General features: G+C 47.2%; 2 protein-coding genes across 8 annotated transcripts in view; one reads left to right on the forward strand and one right to left on the reverse strand.

The window, feature by feature from the left end:
- The window catches only part of SCRN1 (secernin 1), a 57,195-nt gene extending 31,620 nt beyond the window's left edge, over positions 1-25,575 (forward strand). Inside the window, exons 4-8 of one of the 2 annotated variants that reach the window (XM_060156931.1) lie at positions 6,321-6,523; positions 7,764-7,958; positions 10,135-10,300; positions 19,247-19,427; positions 21,534-25,575. In XM_060156931.1, the coding sequence (XP_060012914.1) occupies positions 6,321-6,523; positions 7,764-7,958; positions 10,135-10,300; positions 19,247-19,427; positions 21,534-21,692 (904 nt within the window). In that variant the 3' untranslated portion in view covers positions 21,693-25,575. The remainder of the gene's footprint in view (positions 1-6,320; positions 6,524-7,763; positions 7,959-10,134; positions 10,301-19,246; positions 19,428-21,533) is intronic. The other variant, XM_060156932.1, reaches the window with a different exon arrangement.
- WIPF3 (WAS/WASL interacting protein family member 3) overlaps positions 20,931-26,033 on the reverse strand; it is a 97,981-nt gene continuing 92,878 nt past the window's right edge. For 2 of the 6 annotated variants that reach the window (XR_009541960.1, XR_009541964.1), the window contains exons 11-14: positions 25,289-25,398; positions 23,144-23,366; positions 22,308-22,526; positions 20,931-22,223 (exon numbers count right to left, since the gene is read on the reverse strand). The gene's annotated coding sequence lies outside the window, so the exon portion shown is untranslated. Of the gene's footprint in view, positions 22,224-22,307; positions 22,594-23,143; positions 23,367-25,288; positions 25,399-26,033 lie in introns of all 6 variants that reach the window. The other 4 variants (XR_009541961.1, XR_009541963.1, XR_009541962.1 and 1 more) reach the window with 4 other exon arrangements.

Consider the following 26,033-nt stretch of genomic DNA (forward strand, 5'->3'; position numbering starts at 1 on the left):
GAGCTGGAGGTCTTGGTCTTCAGTGTGGGTACTTGTCACTTGTCCGATGTGAGGCCTAGATTGGGTGACCTCCAGAGAGCTTCCCACATGTAACATCCTATAAAAAGGAATAGAGGTTTTTACATTTTGTAGGTTTTGTAGGGAGAAATTGCACATAGAGACCTCCGTGGCCCATAGCTTCTTCCAGCTGATGGGCAGGTCTGTTTGTGACACCCCTTTGATGCCATATTGCCTTTATACCTTCCTCACCCTTCCTTACGCTTCCTGGTTATTATAAACTCAGGAGGAGCAGGTTCCCTGAGCCGGAGAAAAGGAGGGAAAAGCCTTGTATTTATAATCAGTTTTCTCTTGATCAACAGAATGAAATGGATAGAATAACAACAAGTTTTGAGCTTATGTTTTGACAGTTGTCCCAGTATTTTTACCTCCGTGCTTAATAGAAATCCTAAAAGTGAAGAGTTAACAATGAAAAATAATGTCCCTTTTATGCCTCATACATAGCCTTGCATTTTGAGTTATCATTGACTTTATGGCAGGGAATTTATAGAACTGGCAAATACCACCATTTAAACAGTTGATTTCTAAGGGACGACAGAAAATAATTTTTTTTTTAAATTTCTTCAAAGCCTCTGATGTATCTTCTCAAGTTCATCAACCTATCAGGCAACGAGAGTTACTGAATATCTGCTTTGTGCTAGCCTCTGTGGGCACATGAAGAACCTCAAAAACTGCAAAGAGATTTTAGTCTGGTTGCAGGGAGAAGACAGAAAATTGAGCAATGCAAGATTTTAAGACCAATTTAAGATGACAGAAGGAGAGGCGTGTCTCAAGGCAATCTGAGATTTGTAGCCACATGAATGGCACAGAATCCCAGGCCCTCAGCAGACACCCCTGGATGTTCAGAGATGATAATGGACCGAGTCTGTTTAGGAATGCTTCGAGAAGAAGATGCCTGTGACCTGGGTGTACAACGCTGCGGGGCTGTAGACCGAGAAGATATACTCGGCACATAACTGGGGTTGTGATAGTTACCAAGGTCTGGACACTAACAAGTGTCAGGAGTAGATTACAGGGTGAATTTAACCATAGTCATTTAACTTTAACTCCTTCCCTGGCCACCCATGTCCAGGTATGTGAAGAGGACCCTGCCGCAGGTGTCTGCACCTCGAGCGGCTCTCTGTGAGCTCAGGGTCTCAGCTTTATACGAGCTATGATCAGTTCAGCTGAGCCCAGTCAGATAGCGAGGGGCCGGTTCATACTAACCGAATGCTAAAAGTGGCCCCTGAGCCAGAAGGCCTCCTAGGTCAGTGTCGCAGAGGCTCCCAGGTGATGGGTGCTGAAGCACGCAGAGCACTGTTTGAGTAGCAAGCTTCCAGAGCAGTGGGTCTCGAAGTGTGGCTGGTGACCCAGTAGCTCTGGCATCACCTGGAAAGTTGTTTGAAATGTAGATTCTGGGTCCCCACCACAGACCTCCTGAATCAGCCACTCTGGGGGGTGGGACCAGCAATCCGTGCTTGAACGTGCCCTCCAGGTGCTTCCCATACACACGAAGCGTTGAGAACCAGGGCGCTAGAGGAAAATCTCAGTCCGTGAGCTGTGTTCTCTCAAATTGGGCTCAGTATCTCCAAGGTATTGCTGTCGGAGGGATCACTCCTTCCTCTGTCTGTGCTTGTCTCCTGGGCTTGGATGCCAGTTCTTTCCTGGACAGCTCCTGGGAGAGCAAGCTCTTTGCACTTTACACTCTATTTCTAGTGCTAGCTAGACCTGGGGTTGATGATTCAAAGATTATATAGGGCAGGCTGCCCCTCTGGATTCTGATCTTTTGTGCTTTCCAACAGCACGTCAAATCCAGCCTCAGTCCAAAGGGATGTTAAGTGAACGTTGGTAGCACTTTATTGGGCACTGAGTTTAAGATAAAAGTATAATTTGTATGTGTTTCCTGGAGGTTTGCTGTGGGAATTCAAGCATTAGGCAATACTGTTTTTATATTTCATTTTCACTTTATGTTTATGATGTTAAGTAACATCTGCTACTTACGATCCACTGATCTCTGTGAGAATCTGTCAACGAATCCCTTTCTCCAGGGAAAAGGCACATAAACACATATACTCCATTTTTGCATGTTTCAGGAGGTTGGTACCAAGTAAAAGAAGATGAATGGAGCTAGCCTAGAAAAATGGGAATTGATTTTCTGGAGGTCAGGGCTCTCTTACCATCCAAGGTCTGTCTCTCGTGATAATGCGCCTTGGCCTCTTGGATGAGAACTAGAAAGCTCTTAGAACTCATCCATCAGTGGCATTCTGGTAAATGTGTAATAACCAGCCTGGGGCGGGATGGTGGGGGGCAGCTCTGATCTGTAGCCTTTTCCAGTTTCCATGGTGTAAACACTCCCACGATGATTGATTTCAGGCTACCAGTGGTTTACCCACTAGATCGAAATTCTTGATGTAGAGCAGTCTGCTCCGAGCTGGCGCAGCTGGCCCCAGTGCGTCACTGCCTTCGTTCAGCGTTTCACGCCTCTTCTTCCCTGTGCATGACTGCTCTGTTCTCTTCTTTTTCCGTAGACTGACTTTTGCTGCTCCGTTTGGGTTTAACTTTGTCACTAAAACCCAGTCCATTCCAATATTTTAGAGCATCTGATAATTCTGGACACTTTCCATCAGACCCTCAGCGTCTAAAAAGACACAAAAGTCCTTGAAAAGAGGCCAGTGTAATCACTGGAAAGGGCCAAGGGTTGTCTTTAGGTTGTGGGGAGTGTGAGGACCCACAGGTGACCTGAAAGGGGGCCCAGCCAGTATCTGTAGGAGGAAAAAACCTGTGGATTAGAGTTACTGTTTTGCGAACATTATTGTATGATGCGTTTTGCATAGAATATTTCATTTAACTTTGACAGCAATCCAGTGAAGTGGGTCTGATTACTTCCGTTTGGTAGACAGGAAATTGAGGTTAAGGGACTTGCCTGAGGCTTTGACAGAGCCTGGTGTACCGGGGCCCGCTCCCCTCAGGGAGGCGACCCCTGTCTGTACTAGATCACAGGTTACTTCTCCTTTCCAGGAGCCAGGAAGCTCTGGATACCAAGACACAGAGGTTAGTCAAAAGGTTCCCCACGTCTTTCTTCCAAATCAGTACAGCCCTTAGCATCTACTTTTCCCCCCTCCTGCTTCTATCCCTCTGGCTAGAGGCTGGGCATCGTTCGATGTCCAAAAAATCATGAACCAAGAGGGGCCTTGCAGACTCCTGGATTTGCGGGGGAGAAGGAAGATTATTGGCATCTACATCCCTATAGGAACACCAAGCTCATCCCTAAAAGGGGAGGGGAGGTGACTATTTTTATGACTTTCCCCAGGGCAGTGATTATATATCCACGGTAAATCTAGTTATAACTTAGTTTTACCTAATTGGGATTCAAAGGCACAGGGGTCTCCCTAATGGATGGAGACATAGGTGTCAAAAAGACAAGCAAGCTGAGTTTCTAAACACGAGGGCTTGCATGAGGGGAGTGCACACGGTGCTCATCTTCCTTAGTGAGCTGTGTTAACCTTTCAGGAATGGGCAGAGTGAGCTTGACATACCAGTGAAAAGGTCATGGGCCCCAAAGAGGGATTTTCTCCGGGATTTCCCATAAAAAATAAGGATCTGGATTTGGGAGCATCTAACTCCAAGATCCAGAAAAACCCGGACCAAGCACACCCTCGGAAGGATTTGAATTTCACTGAAGGTTGATGTCAGAGCGAGACTCTCACATTGGCCCAGTTAATTTCATTCCTTTTCCTGCTCCAGTCAAGCCCATAATGAGGTGTAGCACCCGAAGTGAAAGTAGTCATGGGAGCCAGCAAGGCTGTGTTCTCATTTTGCGTCAGATGAATCTGCCTCATCTAGGAGGGGAAACTGTCATGAAAAGCTTAAAACAGGCCTCAGTTTTGGGAGACTCGTGGCCTGGATCACCATAGCCTGGTGCATTTGTAGCTCTGAGTCTCAGGCGGAGAGGGTGTAACCCGCTGTCATTCACAGCTCTGGCAGTTGTCCTGTTCTCAGCCCATGGCAGAGAGACCACAAGGGAATGGTCAGGTGGGACAAAGGCGTATCTTCTCCCCATGGTCCTGGCATGAGGGGTATAATCAGAATCGTGTCTGTGGATGAGCGCTGAGGCGCCCCTGCAGATGCCGTGCAGGAGGGCATCAAAGTCAGTCTGGGAGGGCACGTGTGTTGGAATCTCAGCGTGGGACCCAAACAGGCAGAACAGCAGGAGAGTAAGTTAGAAACTGCACAAGAGAAGTCACAGCTTCCAGACATGGCACTATTGCCCCGGCTGGGTATTCACAGGCTCCTAGCACACATTTGCACGGGTAAGTTGGGGCCCTGCAAAGGCCCTGGGCACAGGGTTCTCCCTGGAATACGTACATAAGACGGTGTAACCAGGGGCCACCAGGGACCTGTGGAAAGCAGGGCCCCTCCTGTGTGCCCAGCTCTGCGCTGTGAGAGGTACTCACAGCACACTTGTTTGCTCTGGATCCTCAAGGTAAGGTGAGCACTTATTTCCTCTACGCCGTTTTGGAGAAGATGGCACTGACCAACGAAGAGTCCACTAATTCCACCTTCTAACGAGTTTATTCTTTTATCACTCCCATGAAGTCTCAGCCTTCAGCTTCTCAAAGCATTGCCTTGTCACCAGTCTCCCTAAATAAGCTTAAATTGAGAAATGCCAAATGAATTGATATACAATTACCTACGAAAATAAGCCTCTTGCAAAGATAAGACCAGAGCACAGAGTTGCATTATCCGGCAGCATAGTGAAATGTCCCTTCAGGAAGAATCAAGCTGGGTGAATTTTAATAACGATTGCATCTCAAGTCGAAAACTCACCCAGGACTGGCCTCTGCTATCATCTTAGCAGGCTCATTGCTCTGCTCTGTGCTTCTGCCCCCAGAAGTACAAGTTGAATGAAGAGATGAATAAGTAGACATTTACCGAGCACCCATTACATGCCATCTTCTTTCAAATCAGCCTGAGAGGGAAGTAGTACTGTTTTCACTTTACAGATGAGAAAATCAAGGTTCGGAAAGTTTATCCCTGGTGGATAGCAGAACCAGAATTAGAACTGAGGTCCCTTTATCTCCGCGTCGTTTGTTTTTCTGCCACAGTGTGCTATGTCTGGAAACTTACTGATCACGTACTTGGTGCTGGGCCCTAGAGCCATGTATTTTCATGTTCATTGTCTCATAAAACCCATCCTCATAGTACTCAGTGATGTAGGTATTTATTTTACAGGTGACGTAAAACTGAAGGTCAAGTATATTATGGAACTTGCTCAGGGTCACACAGAGGGCAGTCTGCTTTAAGGGGTCTATTAATTGGGAGGGGACTGCTGTTTCACTTTGAAAGAAATATGTCCTTTTGGACGACTGAAGCTGTAAGCCACATCAGTAGAGGTGCGCTGATAGGTAGGAGGAGAATATGTAGAAAAAGGACTGATCATGGACGAACCAGCCACCCATCGCTAATGAGATCATGAGTGAATTATATGCACAGAGGACAATGGCTGGCTGTGGAGCACTTTTATTACTAATCAAAACATCTGGTGGGGCTTCCCTGGTGGCGCGGTGGTTGAGAATCTGCCCGCTAATGCAGGGGACACGGGTTCGAGCCCTGGTCTGGGAGGATCCCACATGCCGCGGAGCAACTAGGTCCATGAGCCACAACTACTGACCCTGCGCATCTGGAGCCTGTGCTCCACAACAAGAGAGGCCCGCGCACCGCGATGAAGAGTGGCCCCCACTTGTCACAACTAGAGAAAGCCCTCGCACAGAAACGAAGACCCAACACAGCAAAAATAAATAAAATAAATTAATTAAAAACAACAACAAAACAAAAAACAAAACATCTGGTGTAGAATAATAGAGGTCAAGGCTGGACTGGGCAGAGGTTTCCTTTTGCCCAGAGGCAGGAGGGAGAACAAGCCACAGAGAGGGGGTCTTGCTAAGGGCTGCAACTGAGCTGACCAGCTCTAGGGGAGTCAGAATTAGAAAAGAGAAAGAGAGGTGGCCGAGCTTCCTTTCAAGAGGGAGAAGCCACTGGGCTCCTGATATGCAAGGGGGGCGTCCAAAGACAGAAAACGCCCCCGTGACTTTGAACCGAATGTGTGACAGTTGTGTATCTGAGTTCAAGTGCTGTTTATCTGTTTGCGTATTGGCTTGAGTGTTTAACATAGTTACACACATTGGCATTCTTCATAGCTCAGCCCCATCCCAGCCTTTAGTTCCTATGCTGATAATGAGGTGGTGAGGAATGACAGAGGTATGCTTCTGGTTTTCTTACTTCAGGCTTGGTTTAGAGAGAGGGGCAACAGCTAAAGAAGCCTTAGATGTCATCGTCGCCTTGTTGGAAGAACATGGACAAGGCGGGAATTATTATGAAGATGCAAACTCCTACCACAGCTTCCAAAGTGCATATTTGATCGTGGACAGTGAGGAAGCCTGGGTGCTGGAGACTGTGGGGAAGTACTGGGCTGCGGAGAGAATCACAGGTGAGTGGGGTGGCCGGTGGAGAGTTTCGAGGACAGGAAAAGCTGAGGCCATGGTGCCTGGACTTAGAGAAGTCATGCTGCTGTTGCAGACCCTCTGTGCTTCATGTGTAGGCTCTGGAGTGCCTCCCATTTCTGGGCTTCTGCTTCTAGAGAGGAACGGGGTTTTCCCTGAGCCTGGAGTGAAGGCTGTCAATGCTTGGGAAGCACACACCTGACATTTCATATTGACTGTTTGCCTGGGGGCAAGTCCCAATTCTTAGTTACAGAAACAAAGTCCCAGAGATTTTTCTCAACCTCATGCACATCCGTGTGCACACACATGCACCCAGACACATGTATATTTGCACACACGTTCCATTAATTTAAAACAATTCATTATCGGGAATTCCCTGGTAGTCCAGTGGTTAGGACTCTGTGCTCTCACTGCCAGGGGCCTGGGTTCAGTCCCTGGTCGGGGAACTAAGATCCCATAAGCCGTGCAGTGTGGCCTAAATTAATAAATAAATAAAACAATTCATTATCAGGGCTACTGTGTTTTTCTAAATGTTGGGATCTGAAAAAAATTTGAATGAAGAAGTATCATATATATTTTATATATAGGGCTTCCCTGGTGGCGCAGTGGTTGGGGGTCCGCCTGCCGATGCAGGGAACACGGGTTCGTGCCCCGGTCTGGGAGGATCCCGCATGCCGCAGAGTGGCTGGGCCCGTGAGCCATGGCCGCTGAGCCTGCATGTCCAGAGCCTGTGCTCCTCAACGGGAGGGGCCACAACAATGAGAGGCCCGCGTACCGCAAAAAAATAAATAAATAAAAAATTAAAAACTATATATATATTTGAGCAGAGGGCAGTAGTATAAACTGTTCCTTCAGGTGGAGTGAGACTAAATTGGGGAGGAGGAATCTCTGGAGCTGCGACGTTCATGAGTCTTGTTAGTAGCACAGCGCCTCTTTCAAAGAACCTTTCACTTTTCTTGTGAGTAGTAAATGCTTGGGGTTTAGTTCGCCAGATCAAGTGATTGTTGCTCATTGAAAATGTGATAAAATGTGTCAGGAGTGGTCACACCTCCTGGGAAATCTTAAAAGAGAACCAAAGATCATCTGTTTCTCTCTTCAGAAACAGAATCCATTCCTCCCTATACTTAAGAGTCAAGTTGCAGGGGAGAGACGCCCTGTAAATTTCCATTTCTTGATTAAGTCTTTGTAAGTCTATTTCTAAATAACTGGGTTTTGCACTCTCTACAGAGGGAGTCAAGTGCGTTTGCAATCAGCTTTCGCTCACGACTAAGATTGACGCAGAGCATCCTGAACTCAGGAGTTATGCTCAGAGTCAAGGCTGGTGGACGGGAGAGGACGAGTTCAATTTTTCTGAAGTTTTTTCTCCAGCTGATGACCATCTAGCCTGCTGTGCAGGCAAAGACAGCTTAGAAAAGCAAGAAGGTGAGTTAGTGTATCCCTTACAATTCTCCCTCTCATACCCTTTGTCTTGCAGCTATTTCAGAGACCTTGTTTGAACTTAGGCGAATGAGCAGAGAGGAAGAGTAGAGAACAGACCTTGTATATAGAGACCGACTTGTGCTAAAGTCCTTGCTGTGCAGGCAAGATGACAACTTGTATTTATTTTTACATGATGCTTTCTCATCATGGATGTTTCCTTTTCCTATTTCTCCTTTAAATGCTGATGTCCTTATGCTTGTCTTGTTTGATACTTATTCCAGCCTTGCTTATACCTCAGCATTTGTATATTTGACTTATCTTCTTCATATATTTTCCTCTCCCGTTAGCCTGCTGAGTCTTGACATCAGGGGTGTTGTCTTTTACTCATCTTAGGATCCCCTTGTGAGGCTTGTTATAGTCCTTTGTTCCATGAACATTTGCTGCGTCAAGTTGTTGAACTGAATTCCTTTCCTGAACCCTGTATCTTCCACCCACTATTGACTTAGTCAGAATCCATGTTTAGGTAAATGTGGGTGACTGGATAGCTTGTTACTTGTATGCGTGAGTGGAAAACCCTTCCACATAAACACAGTGGCCACATTTTATATTTGCCATTGGTCATTTAGAACAGGAGTTGGCAAACTATAACTTGTTGGCTGTTCCCTGTTTTGTAAATACAGTTTCATTAGAACACAGCCACGCCCATTTATTTACCTATTGCTTATGGCTACTTCCATGCTACGTGGCAGAGTTGAGCAGTTGCGACAGGTAAGTTATGGCAGAGATTATAGGGCCCATAAGCTTAACATATTTCCTATCTGGTTCTTTAAGAAAAAGTTGGCTGACTCAATCTAGAAGAACGCTTTAGGACTTCTGCTATAGAACTTAATTAATAAATTCTGGGTAGGAAGGTAAGAAAGTATCCATTTACAAATGGGAACTTTATAAAAAACCCTAAAAGTTTTTCACTTCAAAAACCTAGCTTGGTAAAAGTATATAATACCAGTTGTAAGGTAGTCCTGCCAAAATATCAAACGTAAATCTGATGAAGCTTCTGGATCTAGCTACTAGTTTACCAGAAATACAGAGGATGGAGGAAAATATTCAGAACACCATCTGCAAAGTCCGTCTTGCAAAGTCCAGAGTGTGAGAAACTCAGGAGAAATGGCCCAACAAATAAAATGCAAGGGGGAAAAATGAGACGCAGTGACTAAAAGAGTCTTAAGAGACATTATCAACCTGTTGGATCCTGGTTTAAATCAGTAAACTCATTTATGAAACAGTGAGGAAGTTTGAACCCTGGATAGTTGAAGAACAGAAGGACTTACTGTTAATACTTTTAGGTGTGGTGTGTTATGCGTAGAGATTTACAAAGAGGATGTGAGTCGTGGTAGTGAAGTTTAAGGCACCTTTTCTCTATGTGATGCTCTGATTTGATCTTTGTGAACACACTGAAAAAATAGTGTTTCAATGAATTATAAACAGAGGGAGAAAACGTAGAACCAGGATCCTGTGTAGTAAAAGATTGGTTAGTCTATCTGAAGTCAGAGCCAATAGTCCTCATGGCTCTAAATATTCTAAATACCTCTCTGTGTATATTTCCCACTGCAGGGAGGTCATTCTCCAAATATAGTATTGACTCTATCCAGCAAGATTGTACCAGAGAGCTTGCTTGGTACACTGCATAGATTGCATACTTTCTTATGAATATCATTCTGTTGCATACTGTACTAGTTGAGGAATCGCCAAGTGCTGTCACACAGAGACCCCAGAGTAATGTGGCTTAAAGAAAATGGAAATTTATTTCTCTCCCATGTTACAGTTCAGACGTATATGGACAGTCCACGGCGGGTGGGTTATTCTGCCTCAACACGTGACTTCCTTTTGTGGTCCACTCACTGGCATCTCCCAGCCAGCAGGAAGGGAGGGAAAAAAGTGAAGGGCAAACACTCCTTTTTATGGATGTAACGGGGAAGTTGCACACATAATTTCTGCTCACCTCCCGTTGGTCAGGATCTACCACGTGACCACATCTAGCCACAAGGGGAGCTGGGAACTATAGTCCCTACTTGGGCAGTTCTGTTCCCAGCTGTAATTTCAGGGGTTCTGTTACTAAAAAGGGAAAGGACTGATGGATTTTGGTTACAGCTTGCCTCCTCTCTGTCTCTTTTCTTTACAGAAAGCATCACTGTGCAGACTATGATTGACATCTTACGGGACAAAGCCAGTGGAGTCTGTATAGACTCCGAGTCTTTCCTTACCACAGCCAGTGTAGTGTCTGTCCTGCCTCAGAACAGAAGCTCGCCATGCATTCACTACTTCACTGGGACCCCAGATCCTTCCAGGTTTGTCTGAGACACAGTCACACGGGTGGCAAGCGTGTGCTTCCCTTGAGAGCTCACTCAGTAATCACACACTGAGTTCCTGCACCTCCTGCTGTATAGCTGAGTCACGTTTTTTAGTCATCTCACCATGGCCAGTGCAGCACAAAGAGCTGTGATGAAGGGAAGTTCTTGGCTTTTGTCACATACCGTTCATCACCATCATGGAAGCAAATTGTTTTAAATTCAACAAACATTTATTAATATATATTATCGGCCAGGCATTGTGCTGTATTTGAGGGATGCAAAGATAAATAAGACCCAGTGAGACAGAAAGATACAGGAATGCCCAAGATTGATCAAAACCACCAGTTCCTATGAGTTAGGGGACAGAATGGTCCAGAGGCAATGCACACTGAAGCCACTTCAAGTGCATCTTCTCTAAGACATTGTGTTTTAGGGTATTGCTTTCTGCCCACACACTTCAGCAAAGGGCTTGCACTGCACAGTGTTTAAGAACACGGCATCTAGAATTGAATTCCACCTCTGTCACTTAGTAACTGGTAAGTCTCTTAACCTCTCCAAGCTTGTGTCTGTCCTGTACCATGGACACAATTTTAAGTATTATTTATTAAGACTATCTCTGATCTACCGGGTAGACAGCAGCCCTTCTGCGTGGTAACTTTCAGTCGTGCACACCACAAATCATGTCATCAGTGGCTTAGACACGACCATCCAGTGATTTCTAAATTATCAGAATCACTTAGGGGAGTTTTTGAAAAATACAGATGCCTTGACCCAAACCTATTGTATCAGAATCTTTAAGGTGGGCTTAGGAATCTGTCTGGTGAGTCTGATCCTCAGCTTGGAGAGGTCTAGAAGACTGCCCATTTCAGTAGGTTCTTTGGTATTTTTCATGTGCTCCATTGGCTGAAAACCATCATCATTTGAGTGTCGGGTATCAAACCTTTGACTCTGCTACCAGGGAATCTGTAGCTGTTTGATTTCATTCCCTTTCCAGCTGAAAGTATTTACTCTCCCCGTATTGTTTCAGGAATACAAGACAATGGCAGTGTCCAGCTAGGGACTGTTCGATGACTCAGGGGAGAAGCCAAGTACCTTTCCTGACACTTTGACCTCACTACTGCCAACATCAATAGATCTTTCTAGCAAGACCTATTAAATTCGGTATAAGCTATCCTTAGTTTCTTCACTCATTCATTATTCATTCAACAAGCACTTATTAGGCACCTGCTGTGTACCAAATCTTATGCTTGTTGGGTACTAGAGACAAAGTGTGCGCAAGGTAAGAGGTGGCACGAAGGAGACAATGAAGGGGGAAACCACAGAGAAAGGACTCTTGAGCACTGGGGGTTGTAGGAAGAGAGGTGTGTTAGGTGCTAAAAGCAGGAATGACATTCTGGGTAGAGGGAACAGCATATGCAAAGGCAGAGAGGCATGAGACAGAATGGCACACATTGCAGCTGTGCATCCTCTTGTAGTTTATGTTTCCATCCCTCCTCCACCCGCCCCCTCCCCCTCCCCCCCCCACCAGTACACAAGCCCAACATGGGACCTCTGCTGGCCTCTGACAGCGAGCCTTGCCCGCTGGGCAGTATTCCAGGCAACCTCTCAGGACACGCCTCTGTTTGACTCCAGCTGCTTTCTCTTGATTTTATCTTCCAGTCCTGAACGCTTGGTTCCATGGCCCCACTCCCACCCCCTTTTTGATCCATGAGATCTGGGGCTTGTCTTTCCTCTCCTTGGTGTCTGACTTCCCCTTGTGGACTGACCTCGCTTGCTGGTGGCTTTTGTGAGCACTTTGTGCTGGCCCGCCGGGGTACATGTAGGCATTTAGAGTCTGTCTGGAACACTCTGCTGAGGTATTTAGACATTGTTCTTCAGGGAACAGGAGCCTTTGAAGGAGCAGGTTGAACTGAAGAATGACCACAGCAACCCCGTTGGTTCCTGATGTCTCAGACAGCTGCTCTAACTGTGCTTAGAAGACAGGGCTTGTGATTGCCGGGATGTGAAGATAAAGCAATTCTGTTTCCTAGGGTAAAGTACACGGCCTAATATAATTCTAAAAATGAGCTGGAAAATAGCTTTCTAATATCTAAAATGGAAAATTTCAAGTAATTTTAAAAGAAAGTTATTCATGGTTAAGTTAATTGAAAAGACCTATTAAGGGCTTCCCGGAAGACATTCATTTTTATCTTCTCTGTTTAAATGAGCTACATTTCCTACTGTGACTATAGAACTGTCATAGATTTTTTTCCTCCTATTCAGCATTTCAATGTTTCTCTGTAATTGGGCATTCCCAACATTTTGTATTTTGTCATCAGGAAGCGTAATTACCTACTCTTGGGTTTTTAGGTAATAAAATTAGGGAAATTTTAACCGGCTTCTGCTAATGCTAAAAACATTAGAGAGATGTTTGCAAGAAATAGTTTCAGAGCAGTGGACTTGCAAAAGATTATGATCAAAGAAGACTATATTATTTATTTTTCTAATTAATTTTAGAAACCAAAGGACATCATCTTACTATTGGTCTGCCTGCTTCAGAACTTCTTGACTCTTTGCTCATTGCATCAATTATAGATCCTTTTCTTGATATAGCTTGTTCTCACATTCCCTTTTTTTCTTCCTCCTTCCCTCCCCTCTCCTCCCTTCCTCCTAATATGTACCAGGTACTATGTAAGTTTGAGAGTTGGAAGCAGATGCAGAAGTCAGTTTGAGAGTGGGTGGGAGATGCAAAAGACCTTTAATTAATTGTATTGAGCAGGCAAATTCCATCATATTAATATTTTGTTGAGTCAGCTGGTGCCTTGGTCATCCATATAGTTACACTCATTGGCTTTAGTGCACCGGTTCTGACCTTTGGAGGCCATTTCCTACGTGGAAGCAGTACTTGTTAAAGCTCATCGATACGAAGAATTGGAGAGGGAAAGAGCAGAGAGGTAGCTTCGCATTTGGAGGCAGTGTAAAATTCCGAGTCTCGTGGTGTGCCGGAGCCTATGGAAGCTGATGATGTCATCTCTTCCCAACCCTGTGTTCAGTGACATCACATCGGTAGCTTGAAATGGGCCCCGGTGGGCGTGTTTACACCTTGGAAATCGGCAGACATCATGAATTAGGGCTTGTTATTTTCACCACTGAGAGGCCCCCGCATCTGAGAAAACACACAAACACTCAAGATACAGGATGGATAAACCAAGAGGGGGAGAGTATTAAAAATTTTCCATTTTAAATATTAGAAGGCTATTTCCCCACCCATTTCTTTAATTGTATTAGGCCGTGGACTTTAGCCTGGTAAACAGAAAATAGGGAGGAAGTTCTAGGAAAAAGGGGGTGTTTGACCCACTTTAGTGGCAGGGAATGGGGACACGCAAGGGACATGGTGTGTGTGTGTGTGTTTTCTTCGTCTTCTCCCAGGTACTAGGCTCGAGAGGCTACATTGCATCAGCTGAGACTGTCTTGTCTGGTTCATTCAAATGTTAGTGACAAGTGGAACCTTTTCATATTGGAGATGATGTCATGGGCTGTAGACACCGTAGTTTACTATGTAAATACAGTGTGGGGCACAGCCTGCACAGACAGACACAGAGCCGAGGGCCTTGCATAAAATAGCACTGCCTCTGATTTCATTCCCAATTCTCCCAACACTGTCTTTTTCCTCTCTCCGACCGCACGGTTTTGACTTTCCAAAACCGCCCAGAGTATCTGGATCCAGCCCTCAGGGTGTCCCATGCTCCAAAAGTACTAGTTCTCTTTCCCTCTAAATGAAAACACCCTTCGTGGGTAAGTTCTGCTCTCCACCAGATGTGGCTTTGACTATATGATTAAAGTGACTCACAGTCAAGCTGGGATGACCCATGGATGAACCATTCAGAGGGACACCTGCAGTTGAGAGAAACTGGTTCTTCCAGGCCCTTTTCAGATTGGTTCAAAGTTTAGCAAATTCATCCAAGCAGGAGCCTTTGTGCTGCTATTTTCTGCGCCAGCGGATCTGCCGGGGACTCCAGGGCACAGGATAAGCCCAGCTTCATCGCTCAGGGAGTTTCTGCATCTTCAGTGTGAACAGAGCCATGTTTGAAGTCAGAACTGTGAGCTGGCCACTGATACTTAAATTCCAAAGCACAAAAATATTTTGCTTTTCTGCAGTAGCATAATGGGTATATATAAATATTTTAGAAACCCGCAGAAGCGATATATAAGGGTGAGTGGTAACGGGGGAAAATGACTTTAGATTTAGAAGATCTGAATTTACTTCTCCATCTGGCACGTATTAGGAATGTACCTGTGGACAGAGCACTTAGCTTCTGTGAGCCTCAGTCATCTCATCTGTGAAATGGTACAGAAGTTTTTGCCCTGCCTTGTTCACTGCTGCAGGGGTCCCCAACCAACCCCTGGTCTGCAGCCTGTTAGGAACCGGGCCGCACAGCAGGAGGTGAGCGGCAGGCGAGCGAGCGAAGCTTCATCTGTATTTACAGCCGCTCCCCAGCCCTCACATTACTGCCTGAGCCATCACCCCACACCCCCGCCGTCCGTGGAAAAATTGTCTTCCACGATGCCAGTCCCTGGTGCCAAAAAGGTTGGGGACCGCTGCCCTGCTGTATCCCTAGTACTTAGAGTAGTATCTGGATCTCAGCATTACACACATATTGAATGAATGAATGAATGAAATTCCATGAGAACTGAATGAAAGCACTTTGAAAATTATGATATATTGTAAAATGTTAGAGACTTTCGTGATGATTTTGTCTTCCTTCCAAAGGGAGAAACAAATGAGAGGAAAACAGATTTTTTACACTGGCCTGGTGCATCCGTCTCAAGGTTTTAGAAAGAAACGAGGGACGGAGACGGCAAAGATGCCTCCAGTCAAGTGCCTTTCTTGTCTGTGGCTCAGAGTGTCACCCAGGACTAAACTCCTGCAGACTCCGAGACAGGCCTTGCAAGCCCGTGCTGGCTTCGTGCCGTCGGACTGCGTGCCGTGGCCCTTCGCGTTGTCTCAGTGAGAGCTGACGGGTTCAGTGGTGGGGTTCCCTTTCATGTTGCTCATGGCTTTCTTTGCTTAATTGTCCTGCTCGAGGGTCCCCTTAGCGTAGCTCAGCCACCTTTAAACTTCCTCATTAACCAGCTACCGGGCCGACCTTTGCTGGTGGAAGCACTTCCCCTTTGGGGCCTATCATCCTGTAGTTGTGTCACACCACACCGTGGAGGGGCTGGGTGACCAGGGCGAGCTCTGGGTTAGGGGGCTTTTCTGAAGGTCAGTCTGTGAGGCAGCTCTGAGGGTGGGGCAGAATCAGCTTCCGGAGCTCCCTCAGCTGTGTCCCGCCTGCATCCGAGCCACCCACGGGCTCCTCTGGGGGTTCTCCACATGGCTGATGAAGTGGGCACCGCCCTGGCTGGGTGGGCCTGGAGGGGTGGTCGCGACCCAGAGGGCAGTTTAGCTTTGCCGCTGGCTGGGCGTGCAGCCTTGGCAAGTCGTTTCCTCTTTCTGGGCCATTACTTAGCATACATTTACTCAAATGGCAGTTAAGAAGCTACCATCTGAGGTTCAGTGTGGGAAGATGTCCGAGTATCTTCTCACCTATTTGGACTTCTAATGAGATTTTTCTGTAAGGATTGGCAGGAAATAAGAACATTTGGAAACTGCTGAGTTATCCACGATGCCCTTTTCTGGATATGTAGACAGAAATGATCAGGACTGAGTTATAGATAATTCCCACACCCTGGTATATTAGTATTATTGCAGTTTCTTATTGGCAGTAATTTTATTTATTCAATCTCAAAAAAACCTTTAACCACCAGACACATCTATGGTTCATGTTTTTAGCAGCTGAGGGTGCTGACTTCCTTATAGACTTTGGAAAAAAACACTTGGAGAGGTTTGGCTGCCTTAGAATATTATGGGAACCTCGTCATATTACTTATTTATTTTTAAAGTTAAAATGGATAGATGGGAGGGTTAAACATATGGTCCCTCCTGTCTTAGAAATGCTACCAGACACTCTCACTGATGTTAAAATGAGTGTGGACTGGTTTGAAGTTCCATCACATAGAGGGTTCTGACTTTTACTCTGCTATTATCCTGTATATTGGGTACAGAAGACCATGATTGTTCTTAGCATGAACTTCTTGAAGACACAAGTTCACAGGCCACATGACATAGAAAGAGAAATAACACAATAGCTTTAAAAGTTGAAAGGGACCGTAGAGATCGTTTCAGTCCAGTGAGAGGCAGAGAGGGAAAATGATGGCCCCCATAGTTAGTCAGAGGTGACAAGGGGACACACACCCCCATTCTGAGTCCCAGCCCAGTTCCCTGCCCCACTGTCATGAGGCAGGCAGACCCGGATGGTCGCTCAGCAAGACCAGCGCCGTCCTTCTCCCTCACAGGGCCGGTGTCGGGATGGTCCTGAGCCGCATGGTAAGAAAAGCACCGAGGTTCCAGAAACTGAGTGACAGATTTCCCAGTGAAAACACCACTCCCACATGGCCTTTTGAAGGGTAGAGAAGAGAGGTGCAGTGCGGGGGGTTGTATGGGGTAGCATCACGCGAGTGAACATCGTCTGTGGCCTGGGGCTGGTGTAATATGGGAGAACCCCTGTCCCAAGGAACCTCCTCAGCAGCCCGGGCTCAGCAGCTCTGCTGGACACTGCAGTTTCCCTGGCTCGCCATGGCTAAGCCCGCACCCACCCCGCCTCCAAGGCCAAGAGCAGGGGATCCCCCGGCTCTGACCCTCTCTGCCTAGCACTGGGCCTGGGGAGGAGGTGTGAACTGTGCAGGTTCTGGGGTGCTTGGCAGGAGCCTGGGGCCCAGTGTCGCTCAGGGGCTCTCAGCTCAGGCCAAGGAAGCTGCAGGTCACATCTGCTGGAACACGGTGTGTGTTGTGTGCACTGCCTTTTCAGGAAACCCCGAGTGCTGTCGGGCCCTGAAGGAGAGGACACTTGCCCGCTGTGAGGCTGCTGTGTCAGAGACCAGAGGGGCGCAGAGGCAGTTAGTCCTGGATGTCTCTATGCCGGACTCCGCCCTCTTCCACCTCTTTCCCTCCCTCCCTCCCTCCCACTCTCCTCTCTCCCTCCCCATCCATTACCATCTGCCAGTGAACCCTCAAACTGCCCTTTTGCAGAGTCAACCAAATGACCAATTGGAGAATTCAACTTCACGTAATCAAAATTCTTTAGACGCTTTAAAATTGTGCGTTAATTCCTTTCGCTTTCAACGGTCACCCATTCAGCGTTCAGGAGAAGGGAAGAGGAGTGAGGTATTTTCAGAGGCCGTAGGAAGTGGCAGTGTGTGTTCCCCCTGTATGAGGTAGCTCCCCTGCATCTTGGGGAGGGAAGTTCCTTGGGAGGACTAGGCCTTGTGGAATTAGGTCCCACCCACACGCCCATGCCTTGTGCTTCACAGTGGATGGGCCCAGCCTCCTGCGTTTGCATCACCTGCAGAACACAACACTATCCTTAACCTGTACCACTCACTTTGCCAGCTTTGGGAGCAACTGCTTTCAATATTGAAATTAGGATGAGCCCGATCTTTCATGCTGTGATCAGGGTCTTCTTCACCTGAGCCCTTTTCCCTTGACAACCTCAGGGAACAAACTCAAGAGGTCACTGCTGGTTACTGTGGTCTCTGGTCATGCTCCTCAGACTTGGATGTCATCAGTCCCCTGGGGACCTTAACAAGCAGGTTCTATTCAGCAGGACGGGGGTGGGGGGTGGGGGGTGGGGTGGAGGATGGGGCCTGAGGGTGATGCTGACTCTCAAGTCCAAGGACACAGTTTGGGTACAAAGGTCATGGGTTTCCAGTTCTTTGCAGATTGTGGCATAGTGAAAATGTTTGTGTGACACAGCGGCAAGGCTGCTCTGGCCGCCTCAAGTCCAGGCACCTCGGGGCTGAGGGAATCAACCTCCCAGCTCACTTCTCACCCACTGGAGGCACCAGTTAAGAGGAGAGGAAACAACCCAAACCTGAGCCGTACACACGGGGTGTGGGCGTGTGTCTCATTCTCTCCAATTGTTATTGCAGGTGCCCGCGTGGTGTGATTGAAAACAGGCCACCCTCGGGGCCCAGAGGTGCCTGTGCTCTGCCAGGAGGACTGCTTTGATCCAGCCGTGTTCTTTCTGGGTGCAGAGCAGGGAGAGTGAGGCTCTCTCCCTCTAGTGTTACTGTCAGCTGTGGTCGCCACAGACCCCGTTGGCCTGGGATCCCAAGATGCAGTTTCTTAGACACATGGCTCTTTTGGGGTGTGTGCGCATCTGGGGGGATGTGTTGAAATGTCCCCAGGTATGCACAAGTGCGCGCGCACACACACACACACACAGACACACACAGCCATGTCCCCTAAGACATCCCTTGTGCCAAAAGAGCTGAATCAAAGAGTTCTTGGGTTAGCCGCCTACCATCCTCTCAGCCTCACTCTCACACAACCAGACTTCTGTCCTCTGTGGTGTGCCCTCTCTGGGGACCCGGGATTCTTTCTTTGTCATCTGTCTTAATCTGTCCCACCTTGAGTCTGTCAGAGATATTCCAAACATTTTCAAATAAGTTAGAACCTAAAAAGAAAGGTTGAGGTCTCAGACCCTGCCTTTCCAGGAGGCCCCTTTCCACAGAGCACGGTGGAGATAGACCAGCTCTGATCGGTGGCCCATTGCACCCTTTCCTCAAAACACTGTGTCTATCTGCCTCCTTTCATGTGACTGAAAGGGGCTCCTAAATGGCCTTCCCCGAACAAAGCCAGTCTGTTTTGATGTCTCCTCTCTGCAAATAGAAGAATTTGCAGCTTATAAACAGCAGTTAGTTCTACTAAAATAGTTACTAAGATATGCAGTTGGGTCTCTCCCGGCAGGCACCCGCCTGCCCCCGTGAGCTGGCCCAGGAGATGTTTGCTGAAGGAAAGGGCAGCCTCTGGTGTCCTCAAGCCCCAGGCTCGGTTTGGCTGAAGTACCTCTCCTTTCTCTCCAGGTCCATATTCAAGCCTTTCATCTTTGTCGACGATGTAAAACTCGTCCCCAAAGCACAGTCTCCCTGTTTCGGAGGCGATGACCCTGCCAGAAAGGAGCCTCGGTTCCAGGAGAAGCCAGACCGCCGCCACGAGCTATACAAGGCCCATGAGTGGGCCCGGGCGGTCCTGGAGAGTGACGAGGTGAGCCTGGCTGTGAGCCCCGGGCGCGGGCGGGGTCCCTAGCAAGGAGGGAGGACAGTGTTGAACAAGCTCGTCATCTTCCTCCTCTCCAGCAAGTCTGCTTCCAGAAACCCAGGCTCCCGGGGCCCCTGTTAGAATGCTGGTGGTAATTGTTCCTCCCAGCCTCTTGAAACCCAGTGAAACCAAGCCTCTGCTTTTGATGTTATTCTAGAACTCAGTGGGCTAAGCATCTCCCTCTTTTACTTACTGTTCACCTGCAAATAACAGAAACGTGCAGTACTAGTCAGGAGAACTGCTTTTCTGTTGTCGAAAATTCTTTGTGTACTTTTAGAGGTAAAAATGTGTACGTAACAGCAGCACTTCAGAGATGCCATCATGTTGTTGTTTAACAAAGTTCTGGAGACGGTTGGTGGTGATGGTTGCACAGCAACGTGAATGTCTTTATGCCCCTGAACTGTACACTTAAAAATGGTTAAAATGGTAAATTTTGTTACGTATATTTTTTCATACAAAAAAGTTTTTTTTTTAAAGTTTCTAGCTTTAAAATAGCTGTTCTTCAAAGTGCAGCCCTCCCTCCTCCACCCAAAGTTCTGATTAATAAAGTTACAAGACATCAATTCAAACAAGACAAACACTCAATATATGCCCACAGCAACCCTTAGTGGTGGGCTTTCATATAAAATCCAAGCCTCTATTTTGCTGAAGGGAGAAGCAAGGAACATGGTTGTTAGATGCTCATCTGCTTCCCAAGCATTTATTTAACAACTTGTAAGGGTCCAATTTGTCCTGAAGAAAGTGACATCTTATAGGTAAATTGGTGCGTGCATTTTGCGTGGACTGGGTGAGCTTATTTTCTTACATCCAGCACGGTGGACTCTCTAAAAAGGGTAGCAAGAAAGGACAGCAGTAAATCCAAGTGAATTCAGAAAGTATCTCTGAGAAGGGTAGTCTCACTATTTATAGAACTTGCTCTTGTGTGCCCCAGAAATGACCATTCTGACGTGTAAAAGTCGCAGTTATTTGACATCTGCCCTCCCTGCCAGACCCTTCCCTGGAACCATGAATGCTACAGCTACATTACACAGAGTTCCGTCCAGGGCTGCCCTCCCCGTCTGCCGACAGTGCGTGTTTTCTAGGTGGATCACAGTAAGCCCGAGCAGGGGGGAAATGTCACTCCCTGGTGCACAGTTTTGTGGGTATTTGGCAAATGAAGGCAGGGGCAGAAAGGGCCGTGTGTTCTGAAGTATCCTACACAAAATTTCAAAGATGAGACCGATGAGGTTGGGTGGACTTTGAAATTTGACAATGACCATTGGTTTGAGTTAAGGCAGCACTAGGAAGTGGTCGATGGGTGGTGACGGCGGCTTCTCTGTTCTGGGACTAATTGGGCAAGTAAAAGCTTCTCATTGTCATTCACTGTATGTAAATGAGTGACTGCCACCTGGAAGAAGAGATGTCACCCCCTCAGAAAAAAAGCAAATCGGGGATAGACATGCCATGTGGTTATTCATTGATCCATTTATTCTTTCAAGAGACATTATTGGGAGTGCCTCCTCTGTCCCAGGCAGGAGGATAGAGATAAGCCCGGGTCTCCCTCCCTGGGAGATCGTGGTCTAATGGGGGACACAGGTAAGTAGACAGACCATCGCAAGACAGAAAGAGAACAACCATGGCAGAAGGAAAGGCATTGGATGGGGGGTAGCCTAGAGGAAAGGCGTTCACGGAAGCCTGAAGGTGGGCGCAAGCTGACCGAGTGTTGAGGGGAGCAGGGTTGCCTGTGCTGTGGCGAGAAAGTATCATGGGCTGGAGGAATGCAGCTAATTCGGTCTGGCTGAAGAGCAAGGAGATGCGGACGGCGTGGCAAAGGCGAGGCAGGCTGGAGCCTCATATGTTACAAAGGGCCTTTTTCAGCGTCACTCAGCAGTCTGGATTTTTATTCTGAAGGCAAGAACTCCAAGCAGAGCAGTGACATCACCACACCTGCATTTTAGAACCATCCCCGTGGCAGTCCCGCGGGGAGCAGATTGAATGGGGTGGGGGGCAGGCCCTCCCGGGGGGCTTTCAGCGTCCATTGTAATGACCCCCCGCTGTTTTCATCCTTCTCAGGAGCAAGGTCGAAAGCTGAGGAAGACGATGCTGGAACTAGAGAAGCAAGGCCTGGAAGCCATGGAGGAAATCCTGACCAGCAATGACCCCCTGGACCCCACCGAAGTGGGAGATCTCTTCTATGACTGTGTTGACACGGAGATTAAGTTCTTTAAGTGAAGTAAGCATTCCCTTTCCCCTTCTTATTTAAAATTTCCCACCTTACTAAATTACCAGCAAAACAAACCGCTCTCCTGTCCGAGAAAAACGAGAAAGTTCAGATGTGTTAACGTCACACTGTTCCCTAGCGTTCTGCCTCGGATCTCACAACACCCCCTTCTTCTGCAACATAGATCCCCTCCTTCTGCAGTGTAAACATGTATCCCATTTGCCTGTTGTGCGATTGTATGACTGATTGTGGATTTTAAGCTGCTCTTATTGTGTTTCAGTGACAATGGACACATTAGCCTTTTCATGGGAGGACTAGAGTCCATCAAGCCTTGAAAGACAGGCTCCACTGCGCCGAGTTTGAGGGGAAGGCAAAATCTTTTGAAGTCTTACTCTTTCTCTCAGTAGTGGTTCCTTTCTGGTTAACAAAAGGCATTTCTTTGGCCCAGGGCTCTTGTGTGTGTGCTCAAGGGAGGCATCCCGGCCTGGCCTCCCTTCTGCTGAGCGCAGGCCTGTAATGCAGAATGTCTCCAGCTGTGTCTTCTGAGAGACAAAACAAGTGGGAAGGAATAAAGGGGGCTCCTCTCCAGGCCCACCTCCATCCCGATTCCTGTAATCTGAAAGAACCTGTGCACCGCGCTCGTGTGCGGTGGACCCGCAGACAGCTTCCACGTGCCGTGCGGGCTGGAAGCTGCCCACTGTAGAGATTCAGAGGCGGCTGTGTGTGACGACCCTGGATCGCGGCGCGGCTCTCCCATGAGGCACGGGGCTCTCCCTGCATGGCTGCTCACGCGCCACACGGACGTGCGTATGTCTAGAGATGATTCTGGGCCTGGTTACCGCCGTCTAGTTTAGGATTAATTAAATGGCCCTGTGGCAGAAGTTCCACCCCACGAAGCTGCAAATTTCTCAGCTAATGAGGGAAAGAAAGGAGAAACTCTGGGCTGTTTAGATTACAGTTGAAGTAGCTGGAATCTGAGCAGCCACTCCATTATCTCAGCAGAGACTTTAATTAAACTGATTTGTTTCCCATGTGTGGGCACATGAAGGATTTGACTTACCAGCAGAGCCCAGGAAAGCATGTGAGGGAGACCAGATGGGCCCAGCACAGGGAAGACAGAGGGCAGGAAGGGGACAGATGGATGGAGAATCATTCGGCTCCACGGTGACAGTCCCACCCCCGCCCTTCCTACCCAGCCTGTTATATCCCCCAAAGCTGTGGAGGAAGCACTTGGCTTTCCCCAGTCCTTCCCTTTATTCCTCTCGCCCTGCATGGCCCATTAGCTGCCTTCAGACCGGTAGCTGAAGTGGGCAGGTGCTGGTGGGGGCGGGGGGGGGCTTACTTCCAGCCACTGCAACTCTCCACCACTCTTAACACGGAAGGGGGCAGAGATGCTGAGGAGAAGTGTGTGTGTTAATACCGCAGTGGGAGGGAGGACAGCGGCTTCATTATGCAGCCTCACCTGTACCACGTGGGCCTAATCACCTTCATCACCGACAGGCCTTTCCAAATGGAAATACTGTGAGTGTCAGTAGTCTTGGAAGTGACTTCAAGTTAGTGACTCCTTGTCAGCTGCAGTGTATCATATGCCGTGAGAGCTGGAAGGGGCTTGGGCCCCATACACAGACGTGGACCCTGAGGGTCACAGGTTTTACTGGAACAAATCCTATTTTCTACCAACTCCCCTGTAAGGGCGTAAGCATAAGAGCACCGTGAGCTTTCTGCCCAACAGTTTTGCAAATTCTGTATGTAAAGTCACTAACTACAAGTGGTGAGAGATGGGAGGAATATTTGTGCTGACAGAGTTAACAGCAGCTGTTCACGGTGACCTGTGGTTGCTGAGTTTTGTTGGGGTTTGGCCTGGGTTCTCACTGTGGGTGAACTTAGGGTGTCCTCTTAGGTGGCGCAGCCACTGTGAGAGCGTCTGTCTACAGCTGCTGAGTGGGGAAGGGTGAGGCTTGGGGGTGACATATGTACCTCATCCCCTCCCAAGCCCACCTGCTGAGTGGTTATTTAAAACAAGATAGTGCAGAAAGCCACTCTAAAATTTCACCATGTGGAATCCTCTCCCTCTATTGTGGAAACATTTCATCAGACCTGGCATGTCTGAGATACCCAGGGTGATTAGGGGTTTGACCCAAAGAAGTCTAGTGAGAATAAATTACACCAGAGGCCTGCTTTCATTATTATGGACCAAGCAAAGGTCACGGATAACCCAGCCAGACTTATGCTATTGCCCAGCCATTGTGTAGTGGGAAACATAATGGCCACTTCTGTTAGGGACATTGACCTTATTCCAGCAACCCAAAGAAGGGCCAACTCTGAGAGATGTCTTGGCTGACGCTATACATCAAAATTGTGATGCCACTGTCTTACCACTAGAGGGTGTGGCAGTCCTTTCGTGGCAGAAGTTAAAAGGGGCTGGGATGCTTCCATCAGGCTGTACAGAGATGTTCTATGTACAGTTAAAACCTGAGTAATAGCGGTGGACAGATTCTTTGTGCATTGGGATGCGAGGGGAAAGACAGGAAGAGAGCAAAGAGCCTGCTGATGTGGCTATACTCACTTCTAGTGACATATTAACAGCATGAAACATGTAGTTGGATTTTGAGTACGCCATTGCTGGGGGGATGTCTGTTTTTAAATGCTCCTAACAGACTCTGCTTTTGAAAAGTGCTTATCATTACATGGACAGTTTCTTGACCAGGGATTGCTTTTCTAAAGGCAGTATGGGGAAAGTGAATATTCAAGATGAACTATGAAAATAATGTTTAAAGGTTGGCGTGTAAATAGCTTCCTAAAATACCATTTGTGTATCCATTAAGACCTGGGGGAGGGGGAGGGGGCTGTGTATGCCTTGTGCAGAAAGAAGACGTGGCCGTGAAGGACAGAATCTCTCCCCTATCCCCGCGCCCCATAATCAAACATAAGCTAGTTAGTCTTGGCTAGTAGCTGGGATTTATCACTCATACTCTGAGGAGGGGCAGAAGCTCCACTAAAAGTAAATTAGCAAAGCAGAAGTAGTACTCTTTCATCCTTGGAGGTGGTTTGGAATTTTAGGTAGAATAAGGATATACTTGAAATTATGGTAATTCTTTAGTGCCCAATAACATAAGACAGTGTTATTGTTAGAAAGAGTCTTTCTCATAAGCTGTCTAATAGAGAAGGTGTATGCCTTTTAGATATTAGCAGTGAAGTTCCTTCACTATCGGGTGGATTATTAGGTATAAAAAATAATTATCAACCAGGCAAAGTACTTTGCTTCCTGATGTCATCCCACGTGGGTCCAGGTGTTGCACAGCTCTGCACAGCCCAGCAGGAAAGCCAGGTGGGACCAGTGTGTCTGTTATGAATGCACTAACTGCATTCTTGACTGACAGTCAAGTCATTTCTGGGGAAGGTCTTCAGCTGAGCTCTCAGCTTTTGGGAGGAAGGAGGGAGGGGAACCCACTGAGCTGGCCTTTCTCGTGTGGAGGGGGAGGGGCGGCAGGTCACGTGCACCAGCTGACCCAGCAGTGCCTGTGCTTCCCTGTAGCCCTGGCATTTCATTCCATAGGGTCCTAGGTCCCAACTTCCCCTCCTATGGTTTGTGTCAAATGTGTTTTACCTGATTGAATCCAAACATCCCGAGATGTCACACGCCGATTTCTCGTGGGGATGAATACGTATATGTTTGCAGTCATGTTGTGAGAAGTCAGATGTGTGAGCTGGAAAATGCTAGGGGCAGGGAATAATAAAAAGGAAAACCTTTCTGCTTCCTGCAGTGGGAACTGACCGTGTAGTCTTAATAGCCTTTTGTACACATATCTACAAACCAGATAACTTCCCCAACCAGTGCTTGCCCTTGGAATTGTCTCTAAATACATCAAGCATACAATAAAAAAAATACTGAAATTAATGTCTCTTGGCCTCTTCTATCTTGTGTTTCATTAATAGATGTGGGCATTGGCCACAACATAGAAAATGTATGAAGGGGGATATATTTTATGACTGGAATCTTCGGAAGACCAAACCGTTCAGCGTTTTCTCCATTTATCCATTCTGTGGATAAATTCACTCTTTAAAAATAAACACAAAACCATGATATACCACCTCACACCCATCCGGATGGTTACTATAAAAAAAACAGAAAATAAATAAATGTTGGTGAGGATACGGAGAATTTGTAACCCTTGTGCACTGTTGATGGGCATATAAAATGGTGCAGCTGATATGGAAAACAGTATGGAGGTTCCTCAAAGAATTAAAAATCGAATTAGCATATAAGCCAGCAATTTTACTTTTGAGTATATACCCAGAAGAACTGAAGGCAGAGTCTCAGATATTTTTACACCCGTGTTCATACCAGCATT

This window comes from Lagenorhynchus albirostris, chromosome 8, assembly GCF_949774975.1.
Source record: "Lagenorhynchus albirostris chromosome 8, mLagAlb1.1, whole genome shotgun sequence".
Lineage (NCBI taxonomy): Eukaryota > Metazoa > Chordata > Mammalia > Artiodactyla > Delphinidae > Lagenorhynchus > Lagenorhynchus albirostris.